The sequence below is a fragment of the Pygocentrus nattereri genome, chromosome 24 (genome assembly GCF_015220715.1).
Source record: "Pygocentrus nattereri isolate fPygNat1 chromosome 24, fPygNat1.pri, whole genome shotgun sequence".
NCBI classification, from domain to species: Eukaryota; Metazoa; Chordata; class Actinopteri; order Characiformes; family Serrasalmidae; genus Pygocentrus; species Pygocentrus nattereri.
This window is the reverse complement of record NC_051234.1, coordinates 4,954,665-4,977,015: the sequence shown is the minus strand read 5'-3', so window position 1 is coordinate 4,977,015 and position 22,351 is coordinate 4,954,665. Positions and strand designations below refer to the sequence as shown.

At 39.1% G+C, this 22,351-nt stretch overlaps 1 protein-coding gene across 3 annotated transcripts; it reads right to left on the bottom strand.

Moving 5' to 3' along the window:
• Positions 1-752: 752 nt before the first annotated feature.
• Positions 753-20,534, bottom strand: LOC108433906 (NACHT, LRR and PYD domains-containing protein 3-like). 3 transcript variants are annotated; one of them, XM_037533893.1, is made up of 15 exons: positions 20,347-20,534; positions 17,723-17,821; positions 17,590-17,629; positions 16,606-16,712; positions 14,986-15,292; positions 13,562-13,775; positions 10,818-12,600; positions 8,824-9,084; positions 7,634-7,807; positions 6,019-6,279; positions 5,715-5,888; positions 5,284-5,454; positions 3,750-3,923; positions 3,423-3,469; positions 753-1,602 (listed from the first exon to the last, which is right to left on the bottom strand). In XM_037533893.1, the coding sequence occupies exons 2-15, from the start codon at positions 17,803-17,805 to the stop codon at positions 1,064-1,066; spliced, it is 4,335 nt and encodes a 1,444-aa protein (XP_037389790.1). In that variant the 5' UTR covers positions 17,806-17,821; positions 20,347-20,534; the 3' UTR covers positions 753-1,063. The 3 variants fall into 3 exon arrangements, with proteins under 3 accessions (XP_037389790.1, XP_037389791.1, XP_037389792.1); XM_037533894.1 differs by lacking the exon at positions 17,590-17,629; XM_037533895.1 differs by lacking the exons at positions 16,606-16,712; positions 17,590-17,629; positions 17,723-17,821.
• Positions 20,535-22,351: the final 1,817 nt, after the last annotated feature.

Below are 22,351 nucleotides of genomic sequence, written 5' to 3'. Positions count from 1 at the left end.
AGTACTATATTTGAATTGTAGATATCACAACTCCTGTTTTCTGTCACCAGCTCTGTAAAGAGCTCAGCTCAGTAAACCATTTCACATCAAACCACTCTGACCTGACACAAATCCGTGTCTGCGAGGAAGATAAATGTGGGACTGGAAAAATGAAATGCCAAACAGCAATGTGGACAGGCACTATTGTGCAAAACAAACTGTGGACGCAGAGGCTAAACAAATAAATATGTGGTAGTCGCATAATGAGCGAATTTAGATATTCTGTTCCACAGAGCAATCGGATTTCAGTTTGACTACCCGGAGATGCATTTGACTACAATGTGGAAATGCATGTGGTTAAAATCTTATCAGAATGCAATCCAGATACTAGCCACATTAAGTGATTTTTTAAAAAATCATTTTGTTTAAAATCGTTTAAATATAGAATACTTTGCTTATTTTTATCTATTTTTTAAATTATGTCTAATTTTCATTTTCCTGCAAACATAAAATAAAAAATTTCTCTTATTAAAGCTTATAGTTTATTTTATAGTTTATTTTACTTTTGAAATTCAATGTGTGGTCATCTTTTTCAAGTTTTTTTGAGTATATTGCATCACAGAAATTATGAATGGATGTTTTATACATTTCTAAATTTTGGTTTATGTTGGGGAAAATGCAGAAAATCTTAAAATTCGGTGGAATTCTCCTTTAAGGGGATCTACATATAAAACAAAACATGACACAAATACACCAGTTAATGTTAACTTTTCCTTTATTTTGCCACTCATCATAACATTATTGTAAGGAAGGTATGGTAATGGTAGAGTTTAATGGTACATAAAATAATAATCTATGACCATGACCATGAATGTTGTATTGTATTATATCTTTGTAATGTAATGTATTATGTCTTTGATCCATATGCTACGAAACTGTTGAATTCTAGCTTATCTGAATTAGATAATCACAAAATGTGGACTGAGGAATGGTGGAGAAGCTCTGCTTGTCTACTAAACTGATGAATCATAAACTGATAATTAAAGAGACATAAGCTCCACTCCTTAAAATGTGCGTCCATGTATTATTTTATCTCACATAATATGACTGTCTCATCATAGTTATAAACGCTGATGCCTGGATGCAAGGGCTCGGTGAAGGTGGTGTGAAATGTATATGTGTGGTATGCTCTGTCTGGGGAAATGATATAGAAGGAGAGTGTGCCATCTTGCCAGTCCAGATAGATCCCCATTCTTTTGGAGGGGCTCGGAGAAGGAATGACAGCCTCTTTGGCATTGTAACTGACATAACACCCATAGTCCTCTGAACAGAACAGAATCCAAGATTTGTTATTTGTCCCCAGTCTGCAATCTGTCCCACGACCTTTCCTGTTGATCCCTTTGTAAGTCACCCCTACATAAACAGCTTTACCAGTCCACTCAGCTTCCCAGTAGAACCGAGCCCCACACAAGCTTTCCCTACACAACACCTGACCATAGTACTCAAACCGGTCTGGGTGGTCAGGGTACGGCTGCTCCCTTTTCGTCTTTGTCACCTTTTTGTTCCCAGTCAGAGACAGGGTTCGGTGTGCTGTGTTTGGGTCAAATGTGATGTCATAGGCATCTGCAGAAAGAGAATCCAAAAAGTATAGCATATTATGAAAAGGATAAAGCCGATATGGACTTTACCTCAGAACTAGCCAGAGAGTGAGTTTTCCACCTGTTCACACTGTTTCTGTTGTGTTTGGGGCTATCGACTGCATCAAGTACCCAATTCTTTGTTACTTAGATACAAAGATATTTGATGAGATATTTAATGTTTTACTTTATCAAACTTTTTGAAAAATTTCTAAGATAATAAAAAATGTGATGCCTGCAACGTGTTCCAAAAAGTTAGGACAGGGGCAGTGTTTGACAGGAAGTTTGAAGTCTGAAATAAATTTAGGGATGTGACCATCTACAGTCCGTAACATTTTTAAAAGATTTGGAGAATCTAGAATCTCTGTGTTATTATCAAGCAAGAATGGGAGAAAATGCACTTTCACAAGTTCAACAACTGATGCCCTCAGTTCCCAAACCATTTTTAACACTATTAAAATATGTAACACAGTGGTAAACATGCTTCTGTCCCAACTTGTTTGGAACATGTTGCAGGCAAAATCTGCATACTTTGCTACCCCTCTATCCTGTTCATAAGTGGTCGGGACCCCCACAGGACCACCACAGAGCAGGTATTTTTTGAGTAGTGGATCATTTTCAGGACTGCAGAGACATTGATGTGGTGGTGGTGTGTTAGTATGTGTTGCGTTGGTACGAGTGCGTCAGACACAGCGGTGCTGCTGGAGTTTTTAAACACTGCGCCCACTCGTTGTCCACTCATATCAACAAACAAGTCTTGGCACAATTTAAGTTATAATAGTTATATTCATTTGGACCTTCCAATAGTACCGTCTAAATATGGCAAGGCAGCTTTTAGCTACAGGGCTCCATCCGCATGGAATGATCTGCATAAACATTTTATTATTTATTTTTGGAGCAATTTATTTCCTTGACTAATTTGAAGATAATTCTTATAAATCTATATCATTCTGTTTGATTCTGTTTGGTTGTGATGGTGTTTCTTTGTTGATTGTTTTACGTTTTGCCTTCTTGGCCAGGGCTGACTTGTAAAAAATGTAACTACCTAGGTAAAATAAAGGTATAAAGGTAAAATAAAATAAAAATATATATAATTGTCCACTCTATTACACGCTTCTACATTGTTGGTCCACCTTATAGATATAAAGTCAGAGACTATAGTTGCTGCACAGTCTCCCTCTAGTCCTTCATTAGTGGTCACAGGACGCTGCCCACAGGACACTGTTGGCTGGATATTTTGGTTGATGGACTATTCTCAGTCCAGCAGTGACACTTAGGTGTTTAAAATTCCAGTGGCACTGCTGTGTCTGATCCACTTCTACCAGCACAACACACCACCACCACGTCAGTGTCACTGCAGTGCTGAGAATGATCCACCAGCCAAACAACGCCTGCTCTGTGGTGGTCCTGTGGGGGTCCTGAAGTTTGAAGAACAGGATAAAAGCTGTCTAACAAAGTATGCAGAGAAATGTATGGACTATAAATCCAGTTAATCTGCACTGAAGTAGTAAAAGATAGCTGGGAGATCCATCAAATGCTTTTAAAATAAGACATTAGCTAGTAAACCACAGGCCTCATTTAGCATCAGTATTTATTCCTGATGAGCATAGTTGAATTCAATGATTGAGAAGTGATTTGTCAGTGTGATATGTTAGATCATACAAATAAGATCAAATTAACTATGTACTACAGCAAAGGCCAAATAATGAACAGGCCAACACAAAGAAATACTAATATATTAATATTTGAGCACCAAAAATGTGTTTACATGGTCTAATTAAATATTGAAATAAATATAACACCTACATTTCTTCAGTCCTGGTTTGTTTCGGAACTCACTGCAGTATTCCACACTGTAGGAAGAACAGAACATTAGCCAAAGCTGTAGTGGCTGTTCAACTGGAATCTGGTACTGAGATTATGGCAAACCTATCCTTCCACATTTTAGTTTGTGGAGATCTTAAAAACTATCATAAGGTGTGCTAGATATGTATGTAGCATAGCAGTATGTCACCAGGTGAAGGTTTAGATGTACTTTGAAGTTCTAGAGTCTTTGAGAGCTCTTTTTAATTTCAGAAACCTCTTACATAAGAAATTGTGTGTGTGGAGAGAAAGAATCTTTATTCTGCTTACTTCAGTTTCTCCAGTTTACAGCATGGATCATCCAGTATGGTGGCCAGCTGTCTCAACCCTTGTTCTCCAGGATGATTATAACTGAGGTCAAGCTCTTTTAGCTCTGAATGATTTGAGCTCAAAGCTAAACCTAGAGCAGAACAACCTTCTTCTGTAACACAACACCCTGAAAGACTGATGAAAGAAACAATTATTAGACACCATGTGATCAATTTTTCAACTTTCAAATTCTCACAACAGTATTCTTGGAATTTGCTGTTAAGGCTAATGTGCGAGCTTGCTCACATGACATTTATCAGTAGTATTGTTTTCAGTAGGCATATTATAGGTGATAAATTTGGCATTCATTTACAAGGAAATCTTTATGGTGTCTGGACTTCATTATCTGCAAAATGGCATATTTCTATTAAGCCCAATACTGTGCATGTTTTACATACCCTCATGGAAAATTACACATTGATCAACAATAAATTGTGGGTTTATTAGGTACACCTAGTTATGCCTTGTTTGACCTTAACCAGGACAATATGAATTTGCCTGCAGGCATGGTTTTGCTGGATACAGTGGAAGGAAATATTGCACCATATAGAAATGATTGATTCTTCCAGATGAGGTGCAAAGGGCTGTTTGTAGTCATGTGCAGCCATCTGATTTGCAACTGCACGGTCTTGCTAAAAATATCTCAAAGATGTTTGATAGTGTTTAGTTTTGGGGTCTATACATGCTGATGAAGTAATAACAATTTGTCATATTCTTGCTATTTAGCAATGAAATGTGCCTGATAGGGAAGTGTCCATTCACGTGAGTACTAATTTAAAATCACATAAAAAATAATAGATCAAAGATAAATACCAAGAAACATAGTTTTAATTAAATGCTAAGTTAAAGAAATATGTTTTTAGATGCTTCTTTAAAGTGAGCACTGAGCTTTGAATAAAAGAGTTCCACAGTTTAGAAGCAGAATGACTGAATGAGTCGCTCCAAGTTTTCTGTATTTTACGGAGGGCATTTGTAGAAGGTATATGCAGATCAAAGATCATGTGCTAGAATATAAACAGACAGATATTCTGTGATGTAAGTGGTGCTTTAGGGTCATGTAGGGCCTTAAAAACGAGTGGCAGAAGTTTAAAATCTGTATTCTGAAAGATAGGTGCAGTGCTTTCTTTGGATGCGTGCTGCCAGAAGTTGTACAAGTTTTCATATCATTTGCATCAAGCTTTTGAAATGATTGAGCATGAAAACTCCATGATGGCAGATGTTGAGAGATGCCTGAACCATCATGTTCAAAGTGACTAAAGTTACTCGTTTTTGCCTGTTCCATATGACTTGGAATGTGCAATTCGTGTGGAGGTTTGAGGTGTACCTTCTAAACTGGGAAGGTCAGAAATTCCTTACTCTGTCAACACAGTAGTGTTACAAATGCCTATAAAAACTAACAGTTTTGAAATTTGTTCATGGCAGATGAATCCAACACAATCATGGAAGGCAGTGAATGCTTGACTTCTAATCCCTGAAGCTCCACATCTTTACTTACCTTAGTTTCTGCAGTGTGCACTGTGGATCCTGAAGACCAGCACAAAGCTGCTTCACACCTGAATCCTGCAAGTCATTGTCTCTCAGCTCCAGTTCTCTCAAGTGAGAGAGTGAACTCAACACTGAGGCTAGATTTGAACAGCATCTGTCTGTGAGATTACACCAGCACAGACTGCAAAAGAGAACACATTATATAAACGTTAATTTAATTTACTTACATTTTACTGATGCTCTTATCCAGAGCGACTTACAAGGTTACGCCTTGTACACATATTTTCATCCATACTCTCCACATATCACTTTCCTCTGGGTTCATTTAGAATAACTGTTGTACATTAAAAAGTGGTATTTAATTTTATAAAGTAAACTCAAACTGTGTGTATGTGTGTAGTGGTACTGAGGCACAAGAAAGCTTATATCACACAATATCACCTCAGTTTCTCTAGTTTGCAGTTTGGGCTCTGCAGTCCAGGACATAGCAGTTTCACTCCTGAATCTCCAATGTAATTGTTGCTGAGATCCAGCTCTCTCAGGTGTGGATTTGCTGACTCTAGAACTGAGGCGAGAGTTTCACATGTCCCCTCCAGAATGCCAATGTTAGCAAGTCTAGAGATGACAAATAACATCTTTTTCACTACATCAATAGTACCAAATTACAACATCATTATATCAGTCTATACCATCTATATCAATACAAAATAATCCTATGACAACAAAACAATCTATGTTCAAAAACCTTATATTCTTCAATTTACAGTCTGGGTTCATCAGTCCAGCACAGAGAACTTTAACTCCAGAATGGCCAAGATTATTGTAGCTGAGATCAAGTTTCTCCAGTTTGCAGTTTGGATGTGTTAGTCCATCACAGAGCCACTTCATTCCTGAGTCTCCCAGCTTATTGTAGCTGAGATTAAGCTCTTTCATGCATGAGCTGGGTGACTGCAGAACAGCTGTCAAACCTTCACAAGAATTATCCATCAGGTCACATCTGTCCAACCTGTAAAGTAGCAAACAGGCACATTTTTGGTTTATCTTAATATGGTTCAGTTTCCAATTAAATATTTTTCACTTTCACTGTAATGTTTTTATCGGCTCCACTACCCCCTGTTACTCAGGAGGATGAGCGGCATGGAAAATGTGTGTTTGTGCATTTAATGTTCTATTATCAACATTAAAAAGGTTTTGGCAGAAATCCTGCAAGCAAAAACAACATAAAAGTTGAAGTAAAATAATTCTGGTGTTCTTCATGGTGTCCCGCAAGAGTAGGAGTGGCTAACCAAGATCCAGTGGTCTACATTGTTTATTAGTGATCGCTAAGGACTGATCAGGTACAAATTGGCATCAGCTGATTTTCCGCTTAAATATTTGATCATTGAACAGTGCTAATCTTAGCTTAGCTTATACTGCACTAGCTTCATGACCTATAGCTTTGGCAGGGACTGAAAATAACAATAAGACGCAGAACTACAAAAGCGATATTTAAAAATCTATCCGAGAAGCAAGACCGTTTTGTCCTGTTAGCTGGGCCGGTTGCATAGGCTCTGGTGATTTCAGTGGTTACAAGCCCAAGGCACCTGAATGTAACTACTGCATCATTCAGGGTGGAACGGGAAAAATTTGAAAAAGAAGCTGACCATCTTCTTCAGGAGTTGGAAGGCATGAAAAGGGATGAAGGGGCTGCTCTGTTTCTGCTTGACAGCTGGATAACACTAACTTTTTTTGCTGGTCAGTATTGTTTAGCCCTGTTTGCTAATGTTTGTGATAGCTAATCACAACTGGTTAGCGTTACAGTAGCAACTCGAGGAAATTTACTGTTTTTGGTCTGTACAATGTTTGCAAATAGTTCGAAGGTCCCGAAGATCTAAAAAAGTGTATTTGCTTTGTTGTTGAGATCAAATATTAACAATCATTCTTCAGAATTGCTTATTGTGCCTTTAAATATGGCATCCAGCCCTGCCCCCAATCGGTATCGGCTATCGGCCAGTCATGCTGAAAGAATGTCGCCGATTTGTGTCAAGCCCAAAAACACCATGGTCCATCTCAAAATAAAAATATTATTCTTCTTTGTTTGTATTTTTTGGCTAATATGTCAAACAGTTTTCAAGATATCAACACCATTGCAACTCCAGAATGTTTAATCTGGAGACTTTTTCCCATTATTTTTCCCCATCAATACTGAGACACAGATTTTAGGTTATTTTTCCACCTATACTGGGGGCAGAATCCCCCTGTTATTCTCTGTTATTCAGTAGATTCAGAATGTTGACCGACATATCCTGACTCTGTGTGAATGTGTCGAGCCCCACTAAGTCAGTTCTAATCACAAAAGACACACACTACATTAAGCTTACACAAGTTTCTCTAGTTTACAGTGTAAACTTTTCAGTCCAGCAGAAAGCAGCTTTACTCCAGAGTCTTTCCTGTTGTTGCAGCCAAGATCCAGCTGTTTCACTCGTGAATTTACAGTCTGGAAAACTGAGGCCATCAGTTCACAAGATCGTTCTGAGAAGCTGGTGCCAGCTAAACTGCAAACAGGAAAAATTTAAGTCAAGTTTAGAAAATTATATATATATTATACAAATTACATCTTCAAACTTAATGTGCATTGCCTTATATATTCATATATTGGACATTTTGCATGGCTTGCAATGATTTTTGCATTGAAGTCTCATTAGACAAGAGTATATGCTAAATGAACATTGATAATAGCTAACGTAATACTAACTCTGTGTAGAGACACAGGTAATTTCCTGAAAAATAAATTTTGTAACCAGATATCACAGAGGCCCCCTCAGTCAGGTAAAGCAGGTAACTGAAGCCATCACTGCCAGAAAACCTGCTGTCAAACTAACTAGCCACATAAGTAAATGACAGTGAATACTATAAAATACTCCCTTTTAAAATCTGTGTGAAGCAGTAATAAATGTCTTCTGAGTTTGTCACACTACAGAAAATTATATTATTAACCACACAATTTTGTATAATTCAAAAAATTACCAACCTAAAAAAATCACTTTCAAAATCCTAAAAAACAAGCAGTATTCTTTGTCAGGTTCAAATTTGCCAGAATGTCTGCACCAATTAGGGTGGAACAAGGACATTCAAACAGGACACTGACTTCACCTTTGTCTTTTTGAAGAATGTAACTCCTTCACCATGTAAGGTGGAACAGGAACATTTTAACAAGAAGCTGACGTAAGGTCATTTTTCTCTCCCAATTATGAAAGATAGCAACCGGTATTACTGACTAGCATAACCTAGCCAAATAAGGTTCGGCTATCAATAAATAACAGAACAAAACACCTTTTGTGGTCACATGGGAGAACCACTGATGTGCTCTAGTTTTTATAGCTTTACAGTGTTAGGGAAGAGGTCATGCTGAAAATGACTGTGTAATCAAGCTATGAAATCAGGCCTACCCAAAAATTATGACAACTGATGAAAAAAAGTTTAATGCTCTAACTCTTTCATTTATTATTATATTATTAATGTTTTCAGCAATTATTTTCTAACACATTTTAATTTAAACTTCAATACAAACCTGAGTGTCTGCAGCTTACAGTGTGGACTCATCAGACATTCACAAAGCAGCTTCACTCCTATGTCTTCTAGCTTATTGTGACTGAGATTCAGTTTCTCTAGTTTACAATGCGGATCTGAGAGCCCAGCACAGAGAAACTTGACTCCTAGATCTCCCAGATTGTTGGAGCTGAGATCCAGTTCTGTCAGGTGTGAGTTAGATGATTGGAGAACTGAAGCCAGAGTTTCACATGATTCATCTGTGAGATTGACACCAGCAAGGCTGTGGGGGGTTAAAACAAAACATATCACAGAATCACGTTTGCAATATTTCATGCTACATTTGGCATAAAACACAATATAACTGTGAAGTTTACTAAACATGCATTTGTTTGCAAAGCTAAAATCCAAAACAATCTAGGAGTCTATGTAAAATAGTAACACCAAAAACAGTGATTTGAAAATTGTTTGACTTGTATTAAAATATATGTTTTACGTTCTAGGAGAAACTCATCCCAAATTTGATGCCTGCAACATGTTAAAAATGTTGAGACATGTTGGGACATGTGTTACATCACCTTTCCTTTTCACAGCACCTAATCATTACTTTGGGACCAATGACACCAACTGTTACAATTTTGAAAGTGGAATTATTTGCCATTTTTTGTTATATAAGTCTGCACAACCATACAGGGCCTTCACTGTTGTATTTTACACTTTATAATGTGACACACATTATAAATAGGAAATAGATCTAGACTACAGGCAGGCTTGTTTAGCACTTGAATTTTCTGATTACGCAGCCATGCTACTGTAACACACGCTGATTGAGGTTTGACACTTTCGCGTGGACATCCCTGAAAAAGTCATTGAGATGGCAGCATATGCTGCACAAGTGTGTACTTCTTTTAGTGTTAATGATGTTTTCACATTTCTGCAAGTTAGCCTTGCCATCAGCACTAATACACCCACAGGCTATGACAGACCCTGGCTTTTGAACTTTAGGCTGGTACAATATGTGTAATAGAAGTTAACTGTGACTCCATGTCTACTGTGCATCAATTTATTTCATATGAGCTTGAACCCAGGACTTGACACTGCTTCTGACATAGGGCTTCTGCAGTACACAGTACATTCTTAAATTGCATTCACTGACAACACAAATTTTCCTGAGGCCATGTGACAATGTCCATTATAAAACCATGCTGATTTTTTCTACACTGCTGTCTGATGAACTGAGGGTCAACCGCATTCAGCTGAAGTTGTCGTCCTTACCCTTTAAACACAGAGATTGTTCTCTAAATCTTTTAATGACATTCAGAGCAGAGAGTGGAATACAAATCACTTGTTATTTGCTGACTTTATTCTTCGTTTATTCATCGTTACAGTAGCAGCAGCGCCTAACTTGAAGTTAAAGCCAGTAAATGGTAGAAAAGCAACACATCCTACCATTTTAGACATCATCTCCGGCTAATAATGAGCCACTTGGAGTTGTTCAAAGCTGATTATCTTTGAAGCTAAGGCTTGTTCTGCAGGTCAGTTTGCTTGCTGTTAATGATTCATGCAATTCATTTTATCAAACTAAGTCACTTACCTAATGTGAACCAAACTAAATCAAAGTAAAAGCTGAGCCAAAAAACTGATTTAAGCAAATGAGGCTTCTCATGAAAACACAGAAAAAGTGGCAAACCTCGACATATCTTTGTTTATAAAGGTTTTTGGTATTTGTTGCAGGCATGAATTTCAGGATGAGTAAATATTCACAAAAAACGATGAAGTTGTGAAACAATGTGATAACATGAAACATAAAAATCTTGTCCTCGTACTGTTTTCATTTAAATAAAACTCAAAGTGGACTACGAATCTCTGCTTTCTGCTTTTTTAGCATTTCACATCCTGTCCCAACGTCTTGGAAACTATGTTTGTACAATGTACAGATGAAAGATATATATTTCATTGTGTGTAGTAAAATCATAATTTGATGCTTTGTCACTGAGTAGAAAACAAAAAACTTACATGGCTCTTCTTGAAGTCTTGACAACTGGTAACAATCTGCGGTATCCTTCAGGAGATGTGTTGCACATCTTCAGGTCAAATTCATTCAGCACATCGTCTGAAGTTAGCAGCACATAGGCCAGAGCAGAGCACTGGTCGGGTTGGAGCTCTGTCTGAGAATATCTGCCTGATCTCAAGAAACTCTGGATTTCTTCCATCAAGGAGTTGTAATTCAATTCATTCAGACAGTTTAACAGATTGATGGTTCTTTCTGCTGAAGACTCATTTCTGATCTTCTCCTTAATGTAGTTCACAGTTTCCTCCAAACTTTCCACACAAGTTTTTGACAGTATTCCTCTTAAAAGAACCTGATTGGACTGAACTGAGAGACCAAGAAGAAAGCGAAGGAAAAGGTCAAAGTGTCCGTTCTCACTCTGCAACGCTCTGTCCACTGCACTCTTGTGCAAATCTGACATCTTTGAGTTACTGCTCTGACTCTCTGAGTCTTGACTGAGTATGTTTATGTGGCTGTTCACAAAACTGAGCTGCACGTACACTGCAGCAAGATGCTCCTGAATGCTCAGGTGTACAAAGCAGAAGACCTTCGTCCGGTACAATCCAAGCTCTTCTTTGAAGATTTCTGTACAAATTGCAGAGTACTCGGATGCTTTGTTGACATCAATTGCACATTCTGTCAGGTCTTTTTCATAGAAAATCAGATTCCCCTTCTCCAATTGCAGAAATGCTAGCTTTCCTAGTTTTGTGATCATCTCCTTGTCTGATTCCATCAGGTCTATTTCGTCCCGAATCACTCCATGATACTTCTTGTTCTTCATTTGAGTTTGAATAAGAAGAAAGTGGGTGTACATCTGAGTCAGAGTTTTAGGCACTTCTTCACAGTCTGGTTTATCTAACATTTTCTCCAGGACTGTGGCAGATATCCAACAGAAGACTGGAATGTGGCACATAATGTGAAGGCTCCTTGAAGACTTTATGTGTGCAACAATTCTGCCAGCAAGGCCCGGTTCACTGAACTTTTTCTGGAAGTAGACCTCTTTTTCAGAATCATTAAATCCTTGGACCTCCGTAACCTGGTCAACACAATCAGGAGGGATCTGACTGACCGCTGCTGGTCGGGAGGTTATCCAGAGGAGAGCAGAGGGAAGTATATTCCCCTGAATGAGATTTGTTAGCAGAGCATCCACAGACATTTTCTTTGTAGGGTCACAACACAATTCATTGTTCTTAAAATCAAGAGGAAGTCGGCACTCGTCCAGACCATCAAAGATAAACACAGTCTGTACTTCCTCGCTTCTAATAGTTTGTAGTTCTTTGAGTTCTGGAAAATACTGATGAAGAAGTTGAATTAAGCTGTACTTGTCATTTCCCTTCAAATTCAGATCACGAAAAGGGAGTGGAAACATGAAGTGGATGTCCTGGTTTGCCTTCCCTTCTGCCCAGTCCAGGATGAATTTGTGCACAGAGACTGTTTTCCCAATTCCAGCGATGCCCTTTGTGAGCACAGTTCTGATGCGTTTTCTCTGTCCGGGTAAAGGTTTGAAGATATCATTGCATTTTATTGCATTCTCTCGAATGCCGTTGCTCTTTGATGCTTCCTCGATCAATCTGACTTCATGTTCTTTATTGACATCTCCACTCCCTCCTTCTGTGATCAGCAGCTCTGTGAAGATCTCCTTTAAAAGGATTGGATTTCCTTGTTGAGCATTTCCCTCACGTATGCACTCAAATTTAGATTTAAGATGATCTTGTAGACTAGACTTAAGACGATCCTGTATGTGTTTCCCTGAAAAAAGAAGGAGATTTGATTCAGTAATGTGGACATAACCCCTGTTCATCTCTAGTGTAACTTAAATGGGAATTCTACTGATTTCTCAAAATTTCTGCCTTTCTCTACAGTTAAGATTTAAATAAAGTCATCCTGAATGGTTTGATGCAAAGGCGCATTCTAGACAAACCTACTGAGAATTATTGGCTATATTTGTATTTATAGACAGTGGTTCTTCTCACCATTGTAAAGAAATAAAAGTCTGTACATCTCTCTAAAATGTACCATGTCACATATGGTAAATCCTTCAAGGAATGTTTATATGCACTATAAAAAGACTAAAAAGCAGAAACATTTCAAATATTTTTCAAATTAACCAGAGATATTTAGGTGAGCACAAACAACATGAGCAACACCATCACTCTGCTGCAGTTTCAAAAAGCAAAACCATTCTGTATCTGTTATCTTCTCCTTGTCACGATTGGCCCCTCCCAGTCTTGTCCATGTGTTCATGTTGTTTTGGTTTAGCCCCCTCGTTTCATGACTCTGCCCCTGATTGTCTTCACCTGTTCTCCACCTGTCCCTCATTTACCCAGTGTATTTAAGCCCTGTGCTTGCCCCTTGTGTTTGCTGGTCTTTGTTGGTTGTACAGGTGTTGTTTGTACTGGTCTATGTACAGTTGTTTGTTCTGTTTTATTCTGGTTTGTCATGTCTGTCCCCCAATCTATCCGTGTTGGATCTATGACCCTGGACCGTCTTGACTATGACCCTGGATTTGCCCTTAATAAACGTCGCTTATCTCCGCATATGCGTCCGCCTCCTTGCTCCCCGTTACACTCCTTCTACATTAAGCATATTGCAGATGTTCTGCCTGTATCTAATATCTGTTTAGTACCTTATTTCTAATAAACGTCAGACTGTAACTTCTCAAAGTTATCAAAAACAATTACACAAGGACACAGAATACTTTTTCTCCTACCTTTGTCCAGCATGAACTTCAAGACTATCTTTAGAGCACCCTCTGAGCCAAAGCTCTTCAGAACAAGTTCAGATGCTTTGTGGACATCATGAGCCTCCTGAGGAGACTCAAAGTATTCAGGACAATTTTGATAGAGATAATTCATAAACTCATTCTTGTCTATGTTGATCAGTGTTTGCTCAAGTAAAGACGCCGTGTTGAGCTCCTGGAGTACCTGTAACCAAAAAAACACAGCAGCAATTTTTTTTTAAATCTAGGGCATAGCAGCCATTTTAAAAGTGAGGGGGGGGCAGTTGTCAGTAAATGAGTTTGAAGGATCAATGAAATATAAACATCTATCTAATGCTGGTCATGTTTTTAAACAAAGACCTTCTGATACAGATAAGGAGTAGGAGGGGCATCACTTCCTGACAACTGTGTCCCCCACACTTTTAAAATGGCTGCTAGGCCCCTGTATGGACCATTTAGTGACATGTAGTAGAGCGGTGCTATAGAACACATATAAACAAGGTGAAGCTCATTTTTACACTCTTCTTGTTTAGATGTATTGAAACGAATCTTTCATCATAATTTAGCACTGTGTCAGTTTACTACCTTCTCAAACAAAATACTAGTAACATTGCACAGCTGAGGTGACAGACGATTAGTATTTTTATGTTTATTTAAATGACTGACTGCCTTTCTGTGTAAATTTTCAGCATAATGTGATTGGCTGTGGCTTTCTGTGGTCTCACTGTGGCTTTAATTTAATGTAGTAATGACAAAAACCTAAGTGAGGCACTGAGGAATTGGGGCAGATTCATTCTTGAATACATGGAGGAAGTTAACTCCATCCATCCATCCATCCATCCATCCATCCCTCCATCCATCCATCCATCCATCCATCCATCCAAGGAGTTAAAAAGTAAAATAAATGCAAAAGCAGCACTTTGCAGCACAGTGCTTGCACATTTCAGGTACAGACTGGTTATCTGGCTATCATTTAGAATGGCAATTGTCATGCATGCCAAGCCTGAACCAGATTACTAAGAAATATCAGTACCCACTTCCACTCATTCTGGTAGCATTAGAGCAGCTGCGAGTGGCACAATACTTCACAAAATTTGATCTGTGTGCTTACAATCTGGTGAGAATTAGACAAACGGAAGACTGCCGTCATCACCACTGACTGGCACTATGAGTATTTAGTCATGCCGTTTGGCTTGTCAAATGTGTGTGTTTCAAGCCTTCATTAATGATGTACTTAATGACATAATTGGAAATTTGTTATTGCATATTTCTGTGTTTACAGATGATTTCCTCATCCACTCTTCTGATGTAGAAAACCTTGTACACCAAGTCCGTTCAACATATAGCCATGCATGGTCTGCATAATGTTTTTGAACTACACAATATTTCTTGAATCTAAGCAGCTGATCTCTTACCCTGGCTCTTGTGGTATAGCTTTTCTTGTGGCCTCTGTGTGTCAGAGTTGCACACTCTTTGCAGATCAGGGTCTGGTCTGTCTTGCAGAACACTTCCATTGGCATCTTGTGCTCTGGGCAGAGTCTCTCCTTGTGGTGTCCAGCCGTGTCTCGCCGTGTATATCCCTGTGGTGCTGTTGTTGAGGTTGGCCAATTTCGTCCACTGCTCTTTTCTCCCTGGTTGAACTTTATTGGTCGGTCCAATGACTTGTCACTCTTCATGGAGATATAACTAGGAGATGGTGACTGTGGTCTCCCTGTTTCAGCACTATAACCACAAAAAGACCTCATTATTGATCACATTTTTAATTCAATTATCACAGACTATGTAAAGTAAATCTCATTTCTGTTGCATATCACTTTTCAGATTTCACAAATCTAAAGCAAGTGTTCAAATGGTACATGATAGCCTCTTTCTGTAGGCCCCTTAGTGGCCATTTTATCAGCAAAGTGAAATTGACTTCAATATGTCTGCCCTGCGATGGACTGGCGACCTGTCCAGGGTGTATCCTGCCTTCCGCCCGAAGACTGCTGGGATAGGCTCCAGCACCCCCCGCGACCCTGATGGAGAAGCGGCTTAGAAAATGGATGGATGGATGGATGGATGTCTTATTAATATATTTAAAGTAGATATGCATTTCCTGAGGGAAAGCACTAAATAAACAGTTAAATAAGTTCAATAAAAAAGATAAGTTTAAAAAAAAACTATTAAGATTAAAAACATTACTTTATATACATAGATAAGTAGATGTTGAGGAATGGACTGCAGACATAGTTCAAGCCATTTTTTTCAAGCCAGTTTGAACCATGAACATCCAGTTTAAACCCTTTGATGTCACCGTGGCTCAATATAAGCCACGAAAAACAATATTAGTATTTCTTTAATATCTTAACCTCCATAGACAAGATTCGTTTTTTTTTGTGGGGAGGAGAGGTAATACCAGTTTACCTCAGAACATATGTCATGTTTGTGAGCGATTTGCATAAAAAAGCTCAGAGTGAGCTGTTTTTCGTGCCAACTTCACTCCAGAAAAATGTAGAAAACATGATAAAACATCTAACTTAGCATTTATTTACTTTACTGCAACCATTTACCTTTTTGTCTTATGTGAATGCAGTGCATCATTAGCATTGGCATTAACTTGGGATTTCACAACGGTCAATTTCAAAAACATACATTTTCCGTAATTTTTACATGATCTCAGTTGTACACGTGAACTTGGACAGTAACGTTACATCCTAGCTTGGTTTTAGCCTCAAAGACAAATGAGACAGAAGGTGGCTTCTGGTTCACCAACTTCTTGTTCGAATTTTCCTGACTGGCGACCTGTCCAGGGTGTATCCTGCCTTCCGCCCGAAGACCGCTGGGATAGGCTCCAGCATCCCCCCGCAACCCTGACGGAGAAGCGGCTTAGAAAATGGATGGATGGATGGACCTTGAATTGCACAGTAGTTCTGTCCATTTAAAAAGTAGAAGTGTAAAAAAAGGAATGACTGGCAACTTCTGAAGTTTTATTCGCAAACAAGAACAATGCTAACTGTTAAAAAAACTCATCTGTATTAGACTTCTGCATTGCAAACCTTTTTCCAGTGCTCTTTTGTCCATGACAAAAGCTGTCCTCGCAATCAAAGGATGCATCACTCTTCATGGACACACAGCTGCGAACAGGTGAATCTGCTTTTCCTGACTAGGACAGGAACAAACAGCTTGTCAGTATTTGTTTATGAAAAATAAGCATTACTTGCAAGAGAGGTCCTACAGTTTAAACCTAAACACTACTTCAAAACCACAGGGTTTACTATCAAAGCATGTACAAGGAAACGAGCATTGCACTTGTCAATATAATAACTGCAGCTCGAGTAGAAACATGGTAATGTTTATAAACTGTCCACTCATTTTGGACAGTCGAACATCTTTGTGAATGTTACAGTTGTGTCTCTAGCTCCTAGGAACTCCACTGTGATGGTTGTTCTTTACTGGGAATCCTTTTCTTCACATGCTGATGTAGTTTGAGTACTTAGGAGCGGAGAAAATAAGCTGATGATGTTAATCACAATTTCAACTGCGGAAAGCGATTATTCATAGCACAGAGGGCTGTACCATCATTCAGTAGCTGTAACTTTACATATATATATATATATATATATAACTCATTGTGATGTTTGCAAAACGTTCCCGTTGCTGGGACGCAGCTAATCCGTCATTTTTTGTCGTCGACATGCCAATCAAGTTAGCCAGTTAGCTGTAATTAGCCAGAACTAAATGTGTTTTGTGGTGAGCAGGGATATTATCATGCTAGCTGTGCTAATGCTAACCTGCTACTCACTCCTAGTTCGCAGCAACATTGAACAGTGAGCAATGGTTAGATACATGGTTTAATGAGGTCCATTAGATGCAGGCTTAAAAAGTGGATATTTAGCCTGGTAATGGTGTTAAATAGCTGGACAGTAATAGCATTAGTGATGTCACAGTGCTTGCAGAGATTATCTCATATAGCATACTTCCAAAGACATCTGCCTGAATATGGACACAAGTCAAAGCTGTGCAGTAAGAACGTCCCGTACCCCTTCTTCTGTTGTCTCACGTGATCTGGCTGCATGATGACTTTTTAAGTGAAAAAGAACGGTGAAAGAAACAGGGTTTAGGGTTAGCTGAACTTAAACTGGGCCAAGAATGTGAGAAAAGAACAACACTTACCACCTCATCCTCTGACTCTGTTGAGGTTCTTCTGGGCCTTTTTGCATAATCATCTTTAACTTCCTCATCTTGCTTTGGCTCATGCCTTTTCATACTTCTCTGTAAGACAGTCGTTCACTTTAAGATGAGTAAATATCTCTGGTCATCAACTTTTTCAATAAAGCACACATTCAGTACAAACTAAACAAGTCTAAATCAGAAAGTCCCACATTATCAGAATAGTACTCATTAAAGACAAGATGTTCCTTTCAATACAGCATATATGTGATTTCTCTGGGTATTTTCATGTAGTGATGTATGCAATCTTTGACAGTGTGAAAAAAGAGCCAAAGGAACCATCCATCCATTTTCTAAGCCGCTTCTCCCTCAGGGTCACGGGGGGGTGCTGGAGCCTATCCCAGCAGTCTTTGGGCGGAAGGCAGGATACACGCTGGACAGGTCGCCAGTCCATCGCAGGGCAGAGAGACAGTCACTCACACCTAGGGGCAATTTAGCATGTCCAATTGGCCTGACTGCATGTCTTTGGACTGTGGGAGGAAACCCACGCAGACACAGGGAGAACATGCAAACTCCACACAGAGAGGATCACCCGGCCGGGGATCTATCGAACCCAGGCCCTCCTTGCTGTGAGGCGACAGCGCTACCCACCATGCCACCGTGCCGCCCACCAAAGGAACCAATATTGGCAAAAATAAATAAATAAACAAACAAATAAAAAAAAACATAAAATATGCATTGCCTAATGTATACATAATGTTGTGATGCTGGATCATGAACAATCTTATAGTGATGTGTCATTTGCACACTTTTTTGATTGACTGACTGATTTATTCATTAATGCCACATGACATGTCGGTGGTAATTGTATTCGGTGCAACAAGATCTAATTAAACTCTGTTGTAACACAATACACATAAACATGCAATATAACTGCTATAATATTTTGCTTTCATCTGACCACAGAATACAGGGGTCTCTTTCTGGAACCCCCCCCCAAACAACTTGCAGATACATAGGTGGTATTTGATTGTGGTTTGGAAGACAATCTGACCCTAAGACCTAACTTTTTTTTGCAATTCACCATCTGTGATCCTTCTTTCTTCACTTAAAACAGTCTCCTCAGAGTATGTGGGGGTCAGTACAGATACACGTCCTCTTCCTGTCAGATTCTTAACATCTGCATTTGTTTTGAACTTCTTAATTATTGCCCTGATAGTGGAGAAGAGCAATTTCAACTTTAACTGTTTTCTTATAGCCATTTGCTGATTTGATTTTAAGTGAGAGAATGTCACCATGTAGTGTTCAACTTAATTCTCAATTAATAATATCATTTTTAGTGACATTTCTACTGCCCATTAGTTCCCTGAACATGAACTCACATGAAGTCAACCTCTACAGACAGAAAACATTACCTTCACAGCTTTTTGTACTGATACTGTACTGAAATTGTATTGATTCTGTATAGTACATAGCAATTTATAAATGAATACAGATGACCGTTTGGATTAGGTTTGCTGGTAAAGTTCTAGTTTTACTCCCTCTACTAAATTGGACGTCTACGTAAGTTAGTCTTTTAAACTGAACCCTGCTTACTTTGAATAGATTTATGAGCTAATACGCTCATAATGTATTTTTACTCCGTAATGTTATTGAAAATTAGTAGCACAATACAAAAATATTTTATTAAATATTAACTCAACAGTAAAAAACACTACTAGATAGCAGATTTGATGTGGCTCAGACCTAAAAAAATGTGTTTAATTTAAAATAAGTGACGTGCCTGACAGAAAAGGTTATGTTCAGTGAACCTCAGATCAGTTTTGCTGTTTAATGAGTACAAATTTTTATGCAGCCATAAATCACTGTAAACTAAATCTGAATTAAACTGCAGACTGGGTTGAATTAACCAAAATGAGCATTTTAACCTGGTGATTCTTTTTGTTGGAATAACAAATACAACGTCACAAAATCTCAAACACTTTTGCATGTTTTACAGTGTACTGTGCCATATATGGCCAAGATCTGACTGTAAGTCCTTTTAACCCCTGTTTACAATATAAATGATTATCATGTAGCTCATATCAGTACTGGCAATGTTTGTCAGAAGTGGCCCAGATCTGTCTTGAGACATGTTGGCCATATGAGCATTTTAATACGTGGGACACTTTTGGCTCACATGTAGTTAGCCAGTGCTGACCATGGGCCAGCTGTGCCATATCTTTGCCATAAGTGGCCCACATCTGCATGCTACCTGGGTATGATTGAAATTTGATCCAAAAGGTGCTGCAATAAACCTAGAATTTAACGAGGTAGCGTGAGGCTTTGTTTGATCAGGCTTGAGCAACCACAACACACAACATTAGTAGCTAAGTAAAAGTACATCAGTCAACGCGTCAGCGTGGGTCAGCACGTGTTTCCTGCTATTTCCCCAACCCCATCGAGGTTGATATAGATGATTCTGGGATAACGCAAGACAGCGAAGGAAACATCTACGCAGTCCTTGACAGCGGAACCTCAGCAGGCAGCGTTTCACACAAACAACACACTCGCTGCGGACATGACTGGGTGCCTTCCTTCCTGTCAGTCAGGCTATATGTTGGTATACGTGCTTCGTCTTAGCTTACCGTCTTCTCTCACAGTCAGCAGCCAGAAGATTATTTCATTTTAGGCCACTCCGGCAGGCGCAGTCCAGCTGAAAAAGACCCTGCAAACCTGTTCAAAAAAGGCTAAAAATCATACTAATACAAAATAATAACTCAGGTAGCACTGAAGGCTAACCCCGATGTCTGTTTACTGCTTCCGCTTGCTTTCGCTATCTGAAGAGGAGCAAAGAGAAGAAGAAGAAAGCGAAAGCGGTGTTGTGGTGACGTTGACGTTACTTAGCAACCAAGAGTCAAGGAGCAGGGGCGGGGCTTGGGCTGGGAGGACGACACGCCCCCGGCCCGGGCCTAGAGGGGGCCCGGATGGGAGAGGATAGGATTTCAAGTAGCCGGGCCTCTATCACGTCCGAAGAGAGCTGGAGAAGGCGGGGCCTCACCTGAATGTATCCAGGAGAGCACGGTATACGTCCAAAGGCATAGCCCACCTTACACCACCCATCGTTCAGGTTTTACACGGGCTTTTATAGGTTGCCACTGACTTTAGTGATGTAGTAGGTGTAAAATGCTGAATAAGATGTTGTTCTGCATGACTGGCTTTATTTTCACTCTGACATTTAACTTTATGACACACAAATATTGAAGTAGATCGCTGTTGCAGGCATGTGTAATATTTAAGCCCCGCTGTTGCAGGCATGTGTATGTTGTAAAATGATTTTATGATGAGCTTTATTAAATAATAAAGGGTATAAAGGGCCCGGTCATTTGCCCTGCCCCCGGCCCGGCTCTGATTTGTTCCACTAGTGATCAGGAGCCCATGTGGATAATGTTGATAGCCTAAATCACCTCATCAGGGGGTGCATAGCAATATAAAGTTTCATCTGGATTGACATTAAAAGCACCATAAAATGTTAGCTACACTAAAGTTAAGGCACTATACCGTTGATGTGCGCATGCTCAGTAGACCCGCTTTATTGTTAGAGCACCTGCGCAGCCCAAATGACGTTAATATGAGCGTTTCTGAAAAACCTCTCAAATACTCGGGGAATCTTAATTGCTCTCGTAGGGTGGCTATAGGTTTTGTCATGTAGACTAGCAGTACCGTGTCGCATATTAGCAGAAACTGTGCCACATTTTCATTAACCACTCCAGTTTGTTCAGTTTAGACGTTACAGTTTAAGACCTTGTCGGTTCAAGTGGGAGACCGTGGTAAAGGCCAAGAAAATGTTTAAAAACATTTTTTTTCACTTAAAAGTGTTCTTAAGAGAAATGAAAAAAAAAATTTTTTTTCCTTAAAGACAGTTAAGAATAAAGACACATTTAAGAAGAGTTTTTTTCTCGAGACAGCTTTGTGGATCCAGCCCTCATAGTGACTGAAAAAATGTCAATATAAACGCTTCATACACAGCGCCTAAACGTCAGAAACAACAAAGGTGCTCCCGATTAACTACATGCTTAAAAAGGCGTCTCTTTAAGGATTCTTTAGTAAAGGCAATGGTTCTGTTTATGAGCAATCGCATGCCTAGCAAAATGATTCTCCAGAATGATGGAGAATGTGTTGTATATGGTTCTATATATAGCACCAAACAGGGTTCTGCTAGAAGAAATGTCTATATTCATGCTGTAGACATCATGACCCCTGGGTCCCATCAGCTCCACTGTCATATAATCAGGGTGTAAGCTTCTCTACAATGGACCATTCACAACAAACCGTTTACATCTCAAGGACTGAAGTTTTCAGAAATTTTGAAAAATTGGTGAAGTTCTCCTTTAAGTTGGGTGAATTTCCAATGCCATAACCGTTTGCAAATGCTGATGAAATTAGTTGATGCGTCCACTAGATGTCGCCTAATCATCATCTAACTCACAGGAAACCTTTGCAGCATTGAGCTGTTAGATTTCTGATCATTTAAAATAGGCCTGCGCCTAAAATATAATCGGTGGCTAATTCCACAGATGATATGTAGTTTTAGCGAATGTAACTGGTGTTTCTCTTTCAGCCCAATCGAATAGGAACACAATAATTCTATTC

Coding starts and splice junctions, on each gene's coding strand:
- LOC108433906 (XM_037533893.1), bottom strand. CDS start 17,805: ATGAGCCAAAGCAAGATGAGGAAGTTAAAGATGATTATGCAAAAAGGC. Junction 17,630..17,722: donor CAGAGTCAGAGGATGAGGTG/GTAAGTGTTGTT, acceptor TCACTTAAAAAG/TCATCATGCAGCCAGATCAC. Junction 16,713..17,589: donor GTGAGACAACAGAAGAAGGG/GTACGGGACGTT, acceptor TTCCTGTCCTAG/TCAGGAAAAGCAGATTCACC.